The sequence below is a fragment of the Trichomycterus rosablanca genome, chromosome 20 (genome assembly GCF_030014385.1).
Source record: "Trichomycterus rosablanca isolate fTriRos1 chromosome 20, fTriRos1.hap1, whole genome shotgun sequence".
In the NCBI taxonomy this organism is placed as follows: domain Eukaryota; kingdom Metazoa; phylum Chordata; class Actinopteri; order Siluriformes; family Trichomycteridae; genus Trichomycterus; species Trichomycterus rosablanca.
Window position 1 is genome coordinate 16,844,311 of NC_086007.1, and position 18,919 is coordinate 16,863,229.

General features: G+C 36.8%; 1 protein-coding gene across 1 annotated transcript in view; it reads left to right on the top strand.

Moving 5' to 3' along the window:
- The window catches only part of LOC134334911 (collagen alpha-3(IV) chain-like), a 40,858-nt gene that overhangs the window by 21,073 nt on the left and 866 nt on the right, over nucleotides 1-18,919 (top strand). The window contains exons 3-4 of the mRNA XM_063017376.1: nucleotides 14,866-14,910; nucleotides 15,034-15,078. Coding sequence (XP_062873446.1) covers nucleotides 14,866-14,910; nucleotides 15,034-15,078 — 90 coding nt within the window. The remainder of the gene's footprint in view (nucleotides 1-14,865; nucleotides 14,911-15,033; nucleotides 15,079-18,919) is intronic.

An 18,919-nucleotide genomic window follows, 5' to 3' on the forward strand; every position in this document is an offset into this window, starting at 1 on the left:
GAAAAAAGTTGGAACACTATGGAAAATGCAAAAAAAATTTTTTTTTTTTACATTTACTGTGACTTTAATTGCAAACAGTATGAACCCAGTATTTTGTCTGATCAACCTTATTTCATTTGTTAACAAACATCAATTCCTGTATTTTACGCCTGTGACACATTCTAAAAAAAAGTTGGGATGGGGCAATTTAGGGCTAGTAATGAGGGAAAAAAAATAATGATGTGGTTCATGTTGTCTGTAATTTAGCATTTTCCATACTGTCCCAACTTCTTCTGATTTGAGATTGTATTATATATTTCTAACAAAGATCAATCAGTCCCTGTAATTTTGGAATGTATCTTTCAGCTCTTTATAACACACAGGCTTTAACATTAACCTTTTTCACATATGTGGGTATCTTTGTAACACCAATTCTTAACACTTTTAGATCAGTTTCCATTTTGGTAGAATAAATGGACTTTCAATAAGAAGTGCATAACCTACCTACTTTATTTATAACACAGTTACTCCCGTGTTATTCGTCACTCATTTTTAACGACTTAAATACATCTAGATTTATTTGGAATTTTAAAAAAGTCCATGAGGATTCTCTTATCTTATGAAACCAAAGGAGAAGGGTGGTGTTTTACTATTGGACTGCCAAGATAAAACTAGTTAGTGCAATTATATAATTGGTTCATTGTGGATTAATTTAAAAGCTATGACATGCTCTCTTATGCCTATATAATATAATAAGAAATATAATAAGAAAACACATAATAGTCTGGAATATTTGTTGTATTTGACCCCATCTTGGAGAGGTAAAAGGTAAGAGGTAAATGTGTATTTTATGATTAACTACGGGTCTGTTGTCCCCACAACCCGATCTTTCTCAATTAAGAAATATTGATATTTGGAGATGGTTTGAAAATGAAATGACACTGAAATCCCACCTATTTTCTCATATAATTTTTTAACTCTGACATTTCAGAGAAATATATAGGCGTTAGGAGGAACTGACACATCAACCATCTTTACCTCCATGCCCCATCTGCTGGCCAAATTTGGAAACTGAGTCAATCAACAATCAGTTTTGAAAGATCTGGACCTTAAAGATTTAAGCAGTCACCAGCCCACCAAACCTTTATTTCCTGGGCAGGCTTCTTGAGCATGCTATTGCTGCCCAGTTTAAAGAACATTTAGCCTCCAACTTTTCTTTTTAAACGTTTTAGTTTGGGTAAAGTAAAAATAATAAAAAAAAAAAAAAAAAAAAAAAAAAATATATATATATATATATATATATATATATATATATATATATATATATATATATATATATATATATATATATATACAGTATACAGGACTGCAACCACTATTGTCAGTGTTACAAATGACCTGATAGTTGAAGCTGACTGCAGGTTATTAAACGTGCTGCTAGATCTGATTTACAGTATCCTATAATGTACTGAAAGAAAAAAGTCTTAGTAAAACCCCACCAACCCCATTAAAACCCCACAAACCCCATTTCTAGATATTTTAAATGTGTTGTAAAATGCAATAAAAAGAACATGTGATTTGTTAATTCCGCTGAATCTTTATTTATTTAATAAAGTATTATTTTACTGATCAACTTCACTGCATTTTGTAATTTTAAACACATTTAAAATTTTATAACCGCAACACTCTCCAAAAATCTGGGACAGAGACAGTTTTACTATTTATGAGATGATGGTTTGAGAACTGAGGAGACTAATTGTTGCAAATTAGCAGGTGCAAATGTCTATTTTTGCTAGACCTCAGATGCTCAGAGGAAGGGTACAAATAAATTCATCAAAAGCATCACATACGTATACAGTACATCAGACACAGTGAACATGACCAGTCAACATATCAGTCAATTTTGGCACAAAACCTTCAGGGCTCTGATAAAAAGATGAAGAGGAATTTTACCTTTCACCATGCTAACAACCCAAAGCATACCTTCACAATAACAAAAAATAGATTCACTAGAGAATAAACAAAGTTTTGCAATGGCACAGCCAGAGCCCAGACCTGACTCTTATTGAAGATCTGTGGGGTTACACTATGTGATTGTAGACACAGAAATTACAAAGGTCTAATACTAAAACAATTACAGGAAAAAATTTACTATTTAGGTTTGATTATAAATCCTATGTGACAGTTGTATGGGGAAATGATAAAGAACAACCTGTGTGAATTAGCTACTATGGACTATGAATAATGAAAAGGAAATATTTATTTTTTGCCTACTGCCTTAATTACCTTATACACTCAAGCCATTTCATCCATAACATCAACCCCAACTTAAGTGCTGTTGTAGTGGGAATCTGTTTTGAGCAGTCAGTTGTAATTTCTGTTGATTTGTGTAATTTACATACTATGTTGCATGTATATTATTTTTTCGTAATAAATATTTCAAACCAAAACAAACAAAAAAACAGTACTGGAAGTGTTACCAAATTTATATTGTGATAATTATCGGGATTGATCAATATAGAAAAAAATATTGTGAACACATTTTTGGCCACATTGCCCAGTCAATACCAAAAATATGATATAATTAAGTCTAAGTTATGTTTACGGTGGCAAGTGGGTACCATTACATTCTGAGTTACAGCTATTGAATCTGAAATAGAATCAAATTTGATTTTAGGAGCATCATGTTTATTTTTCATCACCAAAAAAGTCACCAAAAATTAAAGCTGTATTGGTTGATAATATTAAATTAGAAAGAAAATCATCATATTTTTAAAAAAATATGGACCCGGGGGTCAGTAAATGAGCAATGAGCTTAAAATATAATGTATTATATTAGTAGTTGCAGTTCTGTTAGTTGAGTTAGTAAGTCATTTACAGGACACAATCAAACTGTTTAATGACTTATATTGAACTTAATGCTGCACTCTTTTATTCCACATATACAATTACATTTCTTCTTCTCTAACTCTCTTTAGGGGGGTGAGTAGCAATGTCTGACAGTGCATATTAGAGTCCATCTCAATTGCAAACTGTCTATAAACACAACATTGCCTTTACTCATTGCTATCTCAGTATGGACATATCTTAAGTGCATTAAAAAAAAATTTCTGTAACTAACATAATATTCTGTACTAACAACATTTGTCACCCATAAAATGACAACCATAACAATTACTAATATAAGCCAGAACTGTCTCTTTTAGGCTTTTTATAGCCTTTCCTAATTATAAGGATGTACAGTGGGGCCAAAAAGTATTTAGTCAGCCACTGATTGTGCAAGTTCTCCTACTTAGTAAGATGAGAGAGGTCTGTAATTTTCATCATAGGTACACTTCAACTATGAGAGACAAAATGAGAAAAAAAATCCAGGAAATCACATTGTAGGATTTTTAAAGAATTTATTTGTAAATTATGGTGGAAAATAAGTATTTGGTCAATAACAAAAGTTCATACTTATTAACCTTATTAAACTTATTACTTATTAATAACCTTTGTTGGCAATGACAGAGGTCAAACGTTTCCTGTAAGTCTTCACCAGGTTTGCACACACTGTAGCTGGTATTTTGGCCCATTCCTCCATGCAGATCTCCTCTAGAGCAGTGATGTTTTGGGGCTGTCGCTGGGAAACACGGACTTTCAACTCCCTCCACAAATTTTCTATGGGGTTGCGGTCTGGAGACTGGCTAGGCCACTCCAGGACCTTGAAATGCTTTTTACGGAGCCACTCCTTCGTTGCCCGAGCGGTGTGTTTGGGATCATTGTCATGCTGGAAGACCCAGCCATGTTCCATCTTCAATGCTCTCATTGATGGAAGGAGGTTTTGGCTTAAAATCTCACGATACATGGCCCCGTTCATTCTTCCCTTAACACGGATCAGTCGTCCTGTCCCCTTTGCAGAAAAACAGCCCCAAAGCATGATGTTTCCACCCCCATGCTTCACAGTAGGTCTGGTGTTCTTGGGTTCTTCTTCTTCCTCCAAATACGACGAGTTGAGTTTTTACCAAAAAGTTCCATTTTGGTTTCATCTGACCACATGATATTCTCCCAATCCTCTTCTGGATCATCCATATGCTCTCTGGCAAACTTCAGACGGGCCTGGACATGTACTGGCTTAAGCAGGGGGACACGCCTGGCACTGCAGGATTTGAGTCCCTCTCGGCGTAGTGTGTTTACTGATGGTAGCCTTTGTTACTTTGGTCCCAGCTCTCTGCAGGTCATTCATCAGGTCCCTCAATGGTCTTGTATGTCTTCCATTTTCTTACAATTGCTCCCACAGTTGATTTATTCACACCAACCTGCTTGCCTATTGTAGATTCACTCTTCCCAGCCTGGTGCAGGTCTACAATTTTCTTCCTGGTGTCCTTCGACAGCTTTTTAGTCTTGGCCATGGTTGAGTTTGGAGTCTGACTGTTTGAGGCTGTGGACAGGTGTCTTTTATACAGATAACGAGGTCAAACATGTGCCATTAATACAGGTAACGAGTGGAGGACAGAAAAGCTTCTTAAAGAAGAAGTTACAGGTCTGTGAGAGCCAGAAATCTTGCTTCTTCGTGGGTGACCAAATACTTATTTTCCACCATAATTTACAAATAAATTATTTTAAAATCCTACAATGTGATTTCCTGGATTTTTTTTTTCTCATTTTGTCTCTCATAGTTGAAGTGTACCTATGATGAAAATTACAGACCTCTCTCATCTTTCTAAGTAGGAGAACTTGCACAATCAGTGGCTGACTAAATACTTTTTGACCCCACTGTATGGGAAACCTGTTAATGCGTCCCATGGTCCAGCATATATTTTATAGTCAAATGTTATATAAAACTCCATAAAGGTTTAGAAAAATACAGCTAAGTTATTGAAGTTGGAGTAAAAAGAGTGTTGGTCTCCAAAAGTCTCCAAAGCTTTAAAACACAACAAAACAGATTATATTGCAGCCTCTTTGGCTCTGAAGCTCTATGTCCATACACCCTTGTACCCTTCCCACATGTCTTTACAACAGTCTGTGAAAAAGCAAACTGAATCTCTGAATAAAAACAAGTCAGAAACGACTCTTTTTAAACAAATTATTAATTGGAATCGAATAAGGGAGCTGTGCTTTTATATATGGTAAAGATTAATTCATTTTGCTCACTCTATTTTATTAAGGTGCCATGCGTAAACAACGCCATGGATCAAAGTGTATATGTAATATTTGCATAATATTTTGTCATGGTTCAGGCCTTTAAAAACAGCTGTATAAACCAATCAGAGCTTCCGAATTCAGATTTTGGGCAGAATTTCAGTTGGGTTGCGGTGCTGCTGTTTACCGTGTGCTTTCACTTTGCAATGATAGCAAAGCATTATTAAATATTGAACTTTTTCGGGATTTTTTTATGCTCATTTATTTAAAGTGAAACAGACAGCATAAATGTGATTGTGAGTTTCTGCTGGTTTGTTTAATATAAATATTGTCAGTATTAATACTTTGGTGACGTTTTACCATACCGCTCAAGCCGAGTGCTGAACAAAGTGACAGTCGAGATCAAGGGTACAATTTTCTGGACAAAGGGCGTTGAGTTTCAAAGATTTTGAGTTTAGGGGATGTCAAGTTACAAGGTACCACTGTATATATTTGTACAAGGGTTCTTCAAAAAGTTTCCTCAAAAAGCTCTTTCAGACACGATCGATTACTACTCCTCTTGCCCTCACCGTTTCCAATGAAAACATAAAAGTGCGGAAACTTTTTGAAGATCCCTCGTGTATATATACAGTGGAACTGTGATTTACCAGACTAAAAGGGGGGTGCGCTGGTTCGTAAAATGCTATTGTCTGAAACAGCAAGGTTTTTCTCCAGGGGGTGTGAAATATATAATAGGTTCCACAAAAGTGCTGAACATGCACATGTGATAAACAGCAAAATGAACAATGTAAATAGTAAATATGTAATGTAAAACTGGTAAATAAATATTAAAATTGTGTACTGTACTACTGGGGAGAAATTTCATTTACCTTGTGTGATGGAGATGCGTGATTTTTTTTTAGATTTTATTTGATTTATTTTTTATTTTTTGCCGTGATCGTATAGTGGGGACTCAGAGTATGTATTATTCTGAGTCTGAAGCACTGCTGGTGGCTACTGGAGCAGTGCTGGTGCATAACTAAGCACTAGAACTTGAGCATAAAATTAAGCATGAAACACCCAGAAAAAGGTGAGAACAAAGCGAGCCTCCCGACAAAATAAAGTCTATCAGAAATCAGCCTTTAAGAAATCAGTTACAGTAATGTATACTACATCTGTTTTTATTGGATATATTTATACCTTCGCTGTCCAATGAAAAACATGTATCTCCAAAAACCCAACTTTTCAGGAAAAGGAAAAACTTTTTCCCCTGACAGTAATGGTGCAAACAAACCACAGATAGCGCAATTTAGATACAATTTAGCACAGAAATAAAAATATATCTTTATCAGGTCGTCAGTCCGTCGGCTTCATATGTAAAATGGACATGTATTGTAGACAGCAAACAGGGACATAAGCGGATTTCGTTTAGTGAATTCCAAGGAGCACGTCCAAATTCCTGCACAGCCTGTTGTGTGTTCTTTTAAATACTGCCGGTATGAATGCATGTTTTAGCACGAGCAGAGTCCTTACAACCCAAAAAAAGTTGGGACAGCAAGGAAAATGCAAATAATAATAAACCAAAGAGTTTTTTACATTTGCTTTGACTTTTATTTCATTGCAGACAGTATGAACCTGAGATATTTCATGTTTTGTCTGGTCAACTTCATTTCATTTATTAATAAACATCCATTCCTGCATTTCAGGCCTACAACGCTCTCCAAAAAAAGTTGGGACAGTAAAGCATTTACCACTTTGTAATGTTGCTATTCCTTTTCACCACACTTAAAAGACGTTTTGGCACCGAGAACACCAAGCGATTTAGTGTTTTATTTTGTCCCATTCTTCCTGCAAACACGTCTTACGATGTGCAACAGTACAGTGTTGTCGTTGTCGCATTTCTCGTTTCAAAATTCAGGAATGGAGGTACAGTGTATCACAAAAGTGAGTACACCCCTCACATTTCTGCAGATATTTAAGTATATCTTTTCATGGGACAACACTGACAAAATGACACTTTGACACAATGAAAAGTAGTCTGTGTGCAGCTTATATAACAGTGTAAATTTATTCTTCCCTCAAAATAACTCAATATACAGCCATTAATGTCTAAACCACCGGCAACAAAAGTGAGTACACCCCTAAGAGACTACACCCCTAAATGTCAAAATTGAGCACTGCTTGTCATTTTCCCTCCAAAATGTCATGTGACTCGTTAGTGTTACTAGGTCTCAGGTGTGCATAGGGAGCAGGTGTGTTCAATTTAGTAGTACAGCTCTCACACTCTCTCATAGTGGTCACTGAAAGTTCCAACATGGCACCTCATGGCAAAGAACTCTCTGAGGATCTTAAAAGACGAATTGTTGCGCTACATGAAGATGGCCAAGGCTACAAGAAGATTGCCAACACCCTGAAACTGAGCTGCAGCACAGTGGCCAAGATCATCCAGCGTTTTAAAAGAGCAGGGTCCACTCAGAACAGACCTCGCGTTGGTCGTCCAAAGAAGCTGAGTACACGTGCTCAGCATCACATCCAACTGCTGTCTTTAAAAGATAGGCGCAGGAGTGCTGTCAGCATTGCTGCAGAGATTGAAAAGGTGGGGGGTCAGCCTGTCAGTGCTCAGACCATACGCCGCACACTACATCAAATTGGTCTGCATGGCTGTCACCCCAGAAGGAAGCCTCTTCTGAAGTCTCTACACAAGAAAGCCCACAAACAGTTTGCTGAAGACATGTCAACAAAGGACATGGATTACTGGAACCATGTCCTATGGTCTGATGAGACCAAGATTAATTTGTTTGGTTCAGATGGTCTCAAGCATGTGTGGCGGCAATCAGGTGAGGAGTACAAAGATAAGTGTGTCATGCCTACAGTCAAGCATGGTGGTGGGAATGCCATGGTCTGGGGCTGCATGAGTGCAGCAGGTGTTGGGGAGTTATATTTCATTGAGGGACACATGAACTCCAATATGTACTGTGAAATACTGAAGCAGAACATGATCCCCTCCCTCCGGAAACTGGGTCGCAGGGCAGTGTTCCAGCATGATAATGACCCCAAACACACCTCTAAGACGACCACTGCTTTATTGAAGAGGCTGAGGGTAAAGGTGATGGACTGGCCAAGCATGTCTCCAGACCTAAACCCAATAGAACATATTTGGGGCATCCTCAAGCGGAAGGTGGAGGAGCGCAAAGTCTAGAATATCTGCCAGCTCCGTGATGTTGTCATGGAGGAGTGGAAAAGCATTCCAGTGGCAACCTGTGAAGCTCTGGTAAACTCCATGCCCAGGAGAGTTAAGGCAGTTCTGGGAAATAATGGTGGCCACACAAAATATTGACACTTCAGGAACTTTCACTAAGGGGTGTACTCACTTTTGTTGCCGGTGGTTTAGACATTAATGGCTGTATATTGAGTTATTTTGAGGGAAGAATAAATTTACACTGTTATATAAGCTGCACACAGACTACTTTTCATTGTGTCAAAGTGTCATTTTGTCAGTGTTGTCCCATGAAAAGATATACTTAAATATCTGCAGAAATGTGAGGGGTGTACTCACTTTTGTGATACACTGTATATTAACAAATGAAATGAAGTTGTGCAGACAAAACATGAATATATTGGGTTTAAACTACCTGCAATCAAATAAAAGTCAAAGTAAATGTAAGGAACACTGCATTTTTATTTTATTTGCATTTTCCATACTGTCCCAACTTTTTCTGATTTGAGGTTGTACTTGGCATGCATTGATACAAATAACTTGTATGATAACACTGAAATGCCAATAAACTCTGAAAAAAGAACAAATCTATCATGTGCAGTTACACAAACTACATGCTCAATAAAGTTTTAATCATAATAAAGAAAGGAGTGTTGAAATTTTGTTTTGGTTATCACTTCGTGTATATGTAGGACCAGTTAAAATATGCTACACTGAAACCAGTTTAAAATAAAACATTTATGTCTCAAACATTGAATTGTTAACATTAACCATTCCAGTATTTCAGGATTCTTCAGTATGATACATGATGTTTGAAGCTTTCTTTTCTGGTTAGGAAATGGTAAATCACATATGTATAAATATTCTATTAAGTTCTTATCTAATACATTCAATATTATACTTCCTTTTTTTCTTTCTTTTTTTTTTAGGGTGAGCCAGAGCGGTAGAGAGAACAGAGTGGCGACACTCCCATAGGGAACCGTTGGAAAGGGGGCGGGACATATTTTCTGCGCAGCTTCCGGGTTGTGGAGCTCTGTATAGTTCCAAACATCACATAGAGCCCCATTCATTTCCACTACTTATCAAACATTTTTAGCTGTATGTTGCTTTGTTTTAAAAAAATTATGAATTTAATGTCATTAATATACTTAATACTGTTATTGTTTAGCATTTGCTCAGCACTAAATGTTACATGTTTATCTTAATTAATAGGTATAACCCAATTTAGCTCAGTCAGTTAAGATTAATTAATGACACACGAGTCTTTTCACCTAAAATTAGTTGATTAATCAAGAGTCTTGTTACAGAAATTATCATAAAACATTAGAACCACAATAAATCATTATACTTTTACTTTCATACTTAAGTACATTTGAAGGTAAATTTAGTTTAGTACTTTAGTGGAGGTAAAGAGTATTTTACTTTTACTACTACTTTTACTGGAGTAATATGTTACCTTGGATATCTCTACTTTAACTCAACTACATGGTTTGTGTTCCTTCTCCACCACTTACATTAGACAAAATGAACTAGTGCATATTCATAATGAATTCATTAATGTATTACATGTAGGAATCAATGATTAATCACTCATGAAATAAGAGATGAATGAAGCTTTTTCATGTACCTGCACTATAATGTTAAAGGTACGGTAGTGTGTTTATCAATCTGTTCATTCAGTGCAGGTAAACCTTATGAATCCAGCCACATGACTTAGTGTTTAGCCAAAATGATTATTATTATGAATCCTCAGGAAAGTGAAGGGAGATTAGTTTATGCAAAAAACAAAACATAAAAAACTTTAATCCCTGTACTGTATATTGTCTCTACTACTTAATGATTTTGCATTATGTAATGTATGCTAATATAATGTACTGTGTGTTAACAAGAACGACCTATTAACAAGTCATTATAAACATCAATCTTCCACTTCATATACCAGATTGACATTAAAGCAGATGCAGTAAATGTAAACGCAGTTGAAAATCCCCAGAAATTGTACAAATGTTTATTATTTAGCGTTTAATATTTAATTCACTGCTGCCTGTCCCATATGAGAACATGACAGCGCCGGGTTTGTTTGGAACTATTGGAGGGTTACATGAACCACGTGACCGCGTGGCGGCGAGATCAAGGAGTGTCGCAACTCTCTCTATCTACGGCTCTGGGGTGAGCCAGGTTATCCAGGCTATAGAGGACTGCCAGGTGAAATTGGATACCAAGGAGATGAAGGCCAACCTGGACCCATTGGCTTTGAGGTCTGTTACAAAGTTTAATAAAATTAATATTAATAAAATTTAAGTACAACATTTTATTTAAACCAGAGAAAATGAATGCAGTAGATTTTTACACACCCCAAGTCTCTAGCACTACACCTACAACAAGTGCAAACAGAGTATTTATTCTTAACAAAGAGGCTAGTAAATTTAAACAATATTCTAAAATCCCAACAACATTGCTGCACCTGATACACTTATACACACACTACAGCAAGTGTCATTGCAGTGTTGACACCACCCAACACCCAAATTGTTAGTGGATAGCCAAACCAAATCTTACATTAATGTTACATGTGGTACATTAGAATAGTCACACAAGTTCTCATTTTGGCTTGAATTTTGAGAAAAAACCAGACATCAAGTTATCCATGCCATATGTGAAAACACAAAATTAGAGATGCATGAGTACCGATGAGTACGAGTGCCAATACCCGATACCGCGCTCATTAACTCGTACTCGTACTCGCAAACGAGGCTCCGATACTAAACATCTGATACCGTGTGCTTAGTGCATGTTGCTGCGTTATGCCTGGTTCACACTACACGATTTTTGCCCTGATTTTCGCTCGGAGATATATGGTGCCATCAAGGTATCATGGTTATTTCAGCAAAGCAATGTCAGGCCACATTACAGAATTTTAGGTTGCATTTCTTGTTTTAGTAGTGGAATGTGTTAAGTGGCAATGGCTTTCTGTACTACCAAGCTCATATGGCTATATTTATAAAAGTCGCATGATTATTTTTTGTGCAGTGCCTTCTTAGGGCTCCAAGGTCACACTGATTTAACAGTGGTTTCTGGCCTTGCCCCACACAAACTAAGATTCAGAGTGGTTAATCATTCCTTGTATTAGATGCAGCTTTCTCAGACTTTATGAAAAAAGCCCACTGTTCATGTGTTGCCCCTCAAACTAGGAATTTTCCAGTGGTACTGGAATGTCTCAACCTGCTCTGCCCTCTCTGGTAAGCAGAAGGCACCCTTTTGATAAAAGTTTAATTCACTAAGGACCACACAATACTACTTGCAACTAGGGCTGGACGATATGGCTAAAATTTATATCACGATATAACTCCTAATTTCGGTCGATACGATATAATTCCGAAAGCGATATGAATAATACAAATGTCAGAAAAACTGCCAGGAACACCAACATTGAAAGGCTGTACCTGCAAACCTCTGAACCCTGCAAAAGTCTATGAAATCTCACCCTTTACAACTCATAATATTTTAGAAATAATAATAATAATAACAATACAAATAAATTAGCTTTTACCTTTTACTTGTATTCAGCATTTGTATACAGACAAAAACACGACATCATTCTCAAATAAACATAAGCTTTGACAATATATAATATAATATATTAACATATGTCTTAACCAGAGGTGGAAAGAGTACTAAAATATTGTACTCAAGTAAAAGTACTATTACTTTAATGAATTTTTACTTAAGTACGAGTAAAGTTACTAGTCTAAAAATCTACTCAAGTAAAAAAGTAACTCATTTAAAATGTACTCAGAGTAAACGTTACTTAGTTACTTTAGTAACAGCGGGGGGGGGGGGGGGTGTCTCTTCTGTGTAATGCAAACAGGACTAACAGGACTAGTGGATATAAATCTCACAATAGTTGTTTTTAATTCAAATATATTAGAAGAAACATGTTGATACAACATTTAAAACATTTAGGGGTGTGTAATGTGTCATTTTAGTCCCATAAAACCTTTTCAAACTGTATAACCACTAGTGATGTGTCGTAGAATGAATCGAATCTATTGAACGGCCCTTTAAACTGAAATAAAGGAATCGATTCGCGCTTCTGGGAGTCGTTATGTATATATACGGCTCTTTAAAGGAACCGAGACAAAAGATTCGACTCCCCGTCGCAGAATTCACTGCAGCAGTTTCCCAGACGCGATTTCTTTAGCGTTTTTATTTTACTCAGTAACGGATCTTATTTAAAATGTTGCGAATTACAATTCCTAATACAAAACATACCTAAGTAAAAGTAAAATTACAGGCTGTGAAATCTACTTTAAAAAGTACAAGTACACAAAAAAACTACTCAATTACAGTAACGCGGGTAAATGTAATTCCGCCTCTGTAAATGTTACTTTCCACCTCTGGTCCCAACTTCAATCCACAACATGGACTGATTATTATTTGTATGTAAACATTTTCGAACAAAAGTGCTTAAGAGTTGCTCCAGAATTTGCTATATCAGGTATTGTGCTTGAAGACTACAGAAAAAAAAGAGTCTAGTCTTTCCTCTCTTATCAACTATTTCTACTGCTTCTTTTTTAACTGTGGATGCTCGTTCACTCACAGCTGTTGAACTCATTTAGCCGCTTATATCCACCGTGTTGTAGCGGAGTGTAATCACAGCGGTAACGCTGAGCACTGACTTCGTGCCTGTGGCGCACGTCATCACGCACTGACGTATGCATATCGATCGAATTTGTTTAAAAATCATATCACCGTTATTGAAACATTTTCTATCGCGATATATATCGATATCGAATTATTGTCCAGCACTACTTGCAACCCTTTTGCACAAGTATGTTTCCCCCATAGCATAAATCCTATTGCGCAGGGATGGGCAAACTTTTCGGCTCAAGGACCACACTGGTTTTTAAAAATTGACAGACGGCCCGTCAATTGGTGGGTGTGGGGGTTTGGAACTAATATAAATTACATGTGAAACTCATGTGAAATCTAAGAAGTAAAAATTGCCCACCTACCTTATTCAGTTTCAGTGGGAACAGTGTTGTTGGTCACCCTTTTCTGCCAGTGTATTGAATTTTGGTGACATTCAAACCTTTATTTTTGTGATTTAAGGATGAATTTTTTGAATATAACTGAAACACCAGACTCATCCTATTATGTGCACATTTACACATGTGTGAATGTGATTTTTTAAATGTTTTTGTTATTATTTTTATTTTTGTTTCTACTTGGTGTATAGCTGTCAAAACAAAACCAGTTCAGCATTTAAAGCAGCACTTTCGACATAAGTTAATGGTTTATGTGTGACGTTTTAAACCTGCCAAGTGGTTAGATCACGCTGGCGCGATAGGCGACTCCAGAGGGGTAGTAGGGCTTAGTGCGATGGCAAATGTGACGAATGAGTATCTGTGTGTAGACCAGATAGACTCGGCTTTAGCAAAGGTCGGTAGTGTTTTGCGTGCGCCATCTAGGTGGCATCAATTGAAACGCAAGGTATGGCAGGGAAAAGGTGAAATTAATGCGGTTTTAAAACAATTTTGTAAATACTCAGCGGGCCGGATTAAACAGCCTAACGGGGCCGTATGTGGCCCGCGGGCCGTAGTTTGCCCACCATTGCTATAGCAACATGCTCTAATACAGTGGTTGGATAATATTATTTGTGAAGTTTATTAATTTAACCGTCTTGTTATTTTCCTCTTTTGTATATCTCCTAAGTTAAGTTTCTTGTTTGGGTCCACATTGTTAATTATAACTAGGGCCCTACTGATTTCACGAATTTTTAAACAAAAGTGCCACATTTCACTGCGGTCATTAAATTGAATAATAGAATCAACGAAAGGTACAGTACACAGCACAGCTTACCTAAACGGATACGTAAATACTCATCTATGTTTTGACACACCCCTTCTCCGTCCACATAATTGGTTGTTAGTTTTTACAAACTTAGTTTTGTCTAACCGATTGCTAATGTAACCAAGCATCTTTAGAGTTTGCTAAGTTTGTACATAGACAAACTATCAGAGCATAATAGTTTACTGGCTTGTCTTTTGAGCACAGACCACAGAGATATGATCATGTTTGTAGAGAAGCACACTTTTTCATTTAATTTGGAATCCCTAAAAGGACAAAATGCACTCAATACATAAACACATACATCAAACTTTGTCAGCACACTAAACCCCAGACAAGTCTGTTACACTAAAGTAATCATGATCCCGTATGATTGCTAGGACCGCCTTATATTGCAAATTTCGCCTTATATTTAATACGCTACACAAATAAAAAATGTTAAATCGCTAAACACAAACCTTAAATTTAGAATTTTTCAGGAAATTGCATATTACACGGAGACTGCTCATTTCTTGGGACACGGCTCATTTTCCGGTTCGTAACACGATTTCCACGGCCGTGAATTAGGCAGGGCCTAAACATCTGCAACCTTATCTACCATATCAGAGGCATCACTCCCATTACGGTTATCATTAACATGAGGTTTTGAAATGTGTTTATAAATATTGCTAGCTACTTTTTTATATAACGTCATGATTATTAATGTGTTTTTGTTATAGGGTTCTATGGGACTCCCAGGATTACCAGGACCCAAAGGGTCGCCGGTATGTATCGTGTGTGGGTTCTTGTGAGCATGTGTGTGTTTGTAAGTGTGAGTAATAAGAAGATGTCTGTATTGTTGTGTGGTATGTTTGAGTAATAATGCATATTGTTATTCTTTTTATTAGGGACTTTCTGGAAAGCCAGGATTGTATGGTTCTCCTGGACTGCCTGTAGGTTTTGACAACATATGATTTTAGAAAAACAATTCATATTTTTGCAACTAAACATGTATTGCATAAATCTACTGCTTCTTAAAAAGAGTCTTTTTATGTTTGGCCAAACGTCAGTTAATAAAAAAAAAAAAACATTAAAGAATAAAAAAGATAACACAAATTAGTTGTATTAATAGTATTGTAAAGACTTGATACAATAAAAGGCATTTCAAGTTGTATTGTAATGTAAGAAGATAATAAAGGATAAAAAAACAACAACAACAAGATAGTTATTTCAGATTTGAAAACTAATGGAACTTCTTGTTGAAAGGGATGATGCTGTCATAAAAATGCTTCAACATTAGTTGTAGGATGTGCATGTTTATATAACCACATATTTATACACCATCATCCTATGGGATTGTTTCGCAGTTGCAGGGATCAAGAGATTGGTAAGAATTGAAGGATGGATGAATGTAGCCAAATACAGCATCCTTAAAAACACCTTATCCACAGTGCACACAAACTGGAGTGACTGTTCACCTTTTAACATGACAATGACCTGAAGAGTCAGGTGTGCGACTAAAAAGCTGTTTGATTATTTTCATCTAATTTCCATGTATTTTGGTGTGCTGAAAACGAAAAAAATATTGAAAAAAATCCTGGACGTCAGGATTTGCCACAAAATGCAAAGTTCTCTTTAAATTTAGTAAATTTTTCTCAATTTTTGGTATTTTTTGATCTTAGGGTTTTTAACCAAATTTAAAGTCAAAATTACTATTAATTAATTCACATCAGTGCATTCAAGATATACAATGCCAAAAAAATATAACTTTTAAAGAAATGAACTTTCACAGTGAGCTAATGAAACCAGCATCAACATGTTGCGAGCTGAACGCGCAGGCTCTGACATGCCCGGGCTTGATTCAATAGTTTTTTCTTGGTTCTCGCCTGTTCACACTTTTTTATCTCAGTTCGTGTTAGCTCGTCATTATTCAACCGTGTTTCTTAAAATTAGCATTATGGCTCAGCGGAAGTGTATTAATTCGCCTGACAGTGTCTGTTACATTTGTGGTGAATATACAGTGTTGAAGCAACAGCTGAATATTACAGACTTTGTGAAAAAAGTATACTTTGCATACTTCGGACTAAAGCTTGGGCACCTCATAAAGTGTGCAAACGGTGTGTTGAGGACCTCCGAAATTGGTTCAAGGGTAAGAAAAAAGCTTTCCGTTATGGAATTCCTATGGTATGGCGAGAGCAAAAGAACCATAGTGACGATTGTTACTTTTGTTCATGCGATGTGAAAGGGTATAATTCAAAATGGAAGCATTCCATTTCATACCCCAATCTTCACTCAGCAATTCGTCCCATCCCCCATGGCACAGATATACCAGTACCCAAGGCCCCTGCTACCTTGGAAGAGATAACTAGCTCCGATGAAGATGCAGTCATACCTGAACCAGATGATGAATCAAGTTCTGACTTTGAAGATGATACAAAAGCAAAATTGTTTTCCCAGGAGGAGATGAATGATTTGGTAAGAGACTTGAATCTTCCCAAAGATGCCGCCGAGTTACTCGGATCAAGGCTCAAAAGCAGGAATTTATTGTTGCCAGGAGTGTCTTTTTCATGGTTCAGACATCGTGAAAAGGAGTTCGTTCCTTACTTTGCCCAGGAAGATAAGTTGGTTTATTGCATCGATGTCGAAGGTTTGATGGGTCAATTCAAAATCCAATATGATTCAGCGCAATGGCGTCTTTTTATAGATTCTTCAAAAAGAAGTCTCAAAGCAGTTTTACTCCACAACGGCGGTTTTTATGCTTCCATCTCTGTAGGTCATTCCGTACACCTCAAGGAAACCTACGAGAACTTGGAATTGGTTCTTCGTAAACTTAAATATGAAGACCACGGTTGGCAAGTGTGCGGGGATTTGAAAGTCTTGTGCATGCTGCTCGGGCAACAAGCTGGGTATACCAAATACCCTTGTTTTCTGTGTCTATGGGACAGTCGAGACCGACAAAATCACTGGACCAAGAAGAGTTGCCAGCCGAGGGTGCTCACAGTTGGTGAAAAAAATGTCCCCCGAGAAACTTTGGTACCTCCCGAAAAAGTTCTTCTACCACCTCTCCACATAAAATTGGGATTGATGAAGCAATTCGTAAAATCCCTTCCAAGAGATGGAGAATGCTTCAAATACTTGGTCATCAAGTTTCCAGGCCTCTCGGAGGCAAAATTGAAGGAAGGTGTGTTCGTCAGACCAGACATTAGAAGGCTTATAGCTGATCGAGTTTATCAATACCATGACGGCTCCTCAAAAAGAAGGGTGGATTGCATTTACAGAAGTCATAAAGAAATTTTTAGGCAATAACAAAGATCCTGACTACAAAAAGATTGTCGGACGAATGCTGAAAGCATTTCAAGCTTTAGGTTGCCTGATGAGTTTGAAAGTGCATTTCCTCCACTCCCACCTTGACAACTTTCCTGAAAATTTGGGAGCTGTGAGTGAAGAGCAAGGTGAACGATTCCACCAGGACATTAAAGAGATGGAAAGAAGATACCAGGGAAGATGGAGCATTACAATGATGGCAGACTACTGTTGGACGGTTCAGAGAGACATTCCAGATGCTACTCACAAGCGTAAATGTACCAAGAGGAGCCTCACAGGGAAGAAGTAAGTGAGCTCATTCCAGTTAGTGAGCTCATTCCAGTTAAAAAAATGATTTTCATGAAAAATTTGTAATTAAAAATAAATTTTATGAGTCTACTTTCATTTATTTTGAGGTATTGCCTTATTTAACTTAGTTACCTAAATACCTCTTGAAAATTTTTTTTTTGCAGACCTGTGAATCTGTGGGTAGACCAGTAATGTCAATTATTGCCATTTAAAATCCAAATAAATAAAAAAATAGGTAAAAAGTCAAGGGCTCTAAATAATTTCCAAATTTACTATTTAAATGATTGAAAATGACAATTGGTTACATTTTATACAACAGGTAGTTCCGACCTTACAATCTGATTGGTTGAGAAGCGTTCTAAACGTGCTGATATTCGTGATAACAGCACGGTCTTTTCACACCACAATGGTATTACTCCGCTGACGTGTTGCCATTAACGACAAGCTTCATGCACATAAACGCGCACGCAGGCAACACAGATTTTTTCCCGGTCGCGTTTTAAATCCGTTATCTGATACACAATCATCTAGCGCACTGTGTAGGGAACATAACCAATTGTCTAATTCACTATCTAGTGCACTATGTAGGGAACATATATCCATGATCTGATACACTATCTAGTGCACTATGTAGGGAACATTAATGTGTTTGTAACGCGAACAGTTAGTTAAGCCCTAGTAGTTCTGTTTTCATCCATAGCCTTTGGTGTGTGCGAGAGGTTTTTTTCTTTCTTTTTTTAGTTCTTGCTTTCTTCTTGTTGTTGTTCTTACCTCCCTGAAATGAGTTTTTGCAACTTGGGATGTCTGCTTTGTAGTGTTAAACTTTATATTCGTTGTGGAACTACTTTTTGGCGGAAGGTATTGTCAATATTAAAGCATATTTAATATGAAATTCAGGGCTTCTTTGATTTATTTTCTTTCTTTATTTTGTAAAAACTGTTGTATAAAAGCAATAGAACACTCGAGGTCGTGTGTTATCGCGAATAACATCACGTGTCTGCGACCAAATCACAGCCGTGATGTTATTCGCGATAACACAGTCCCTCCCGTGTTCTATTGCTTAATTAAAATACATATCTTTTTTGCTTTAACTCACTGGTTATTTATTAGAAAGAAAACAGTTGCAATTCATAAATCATTTTAGCATTCTTTCATAGAAAGTACAATTTTTCATGAAAACCT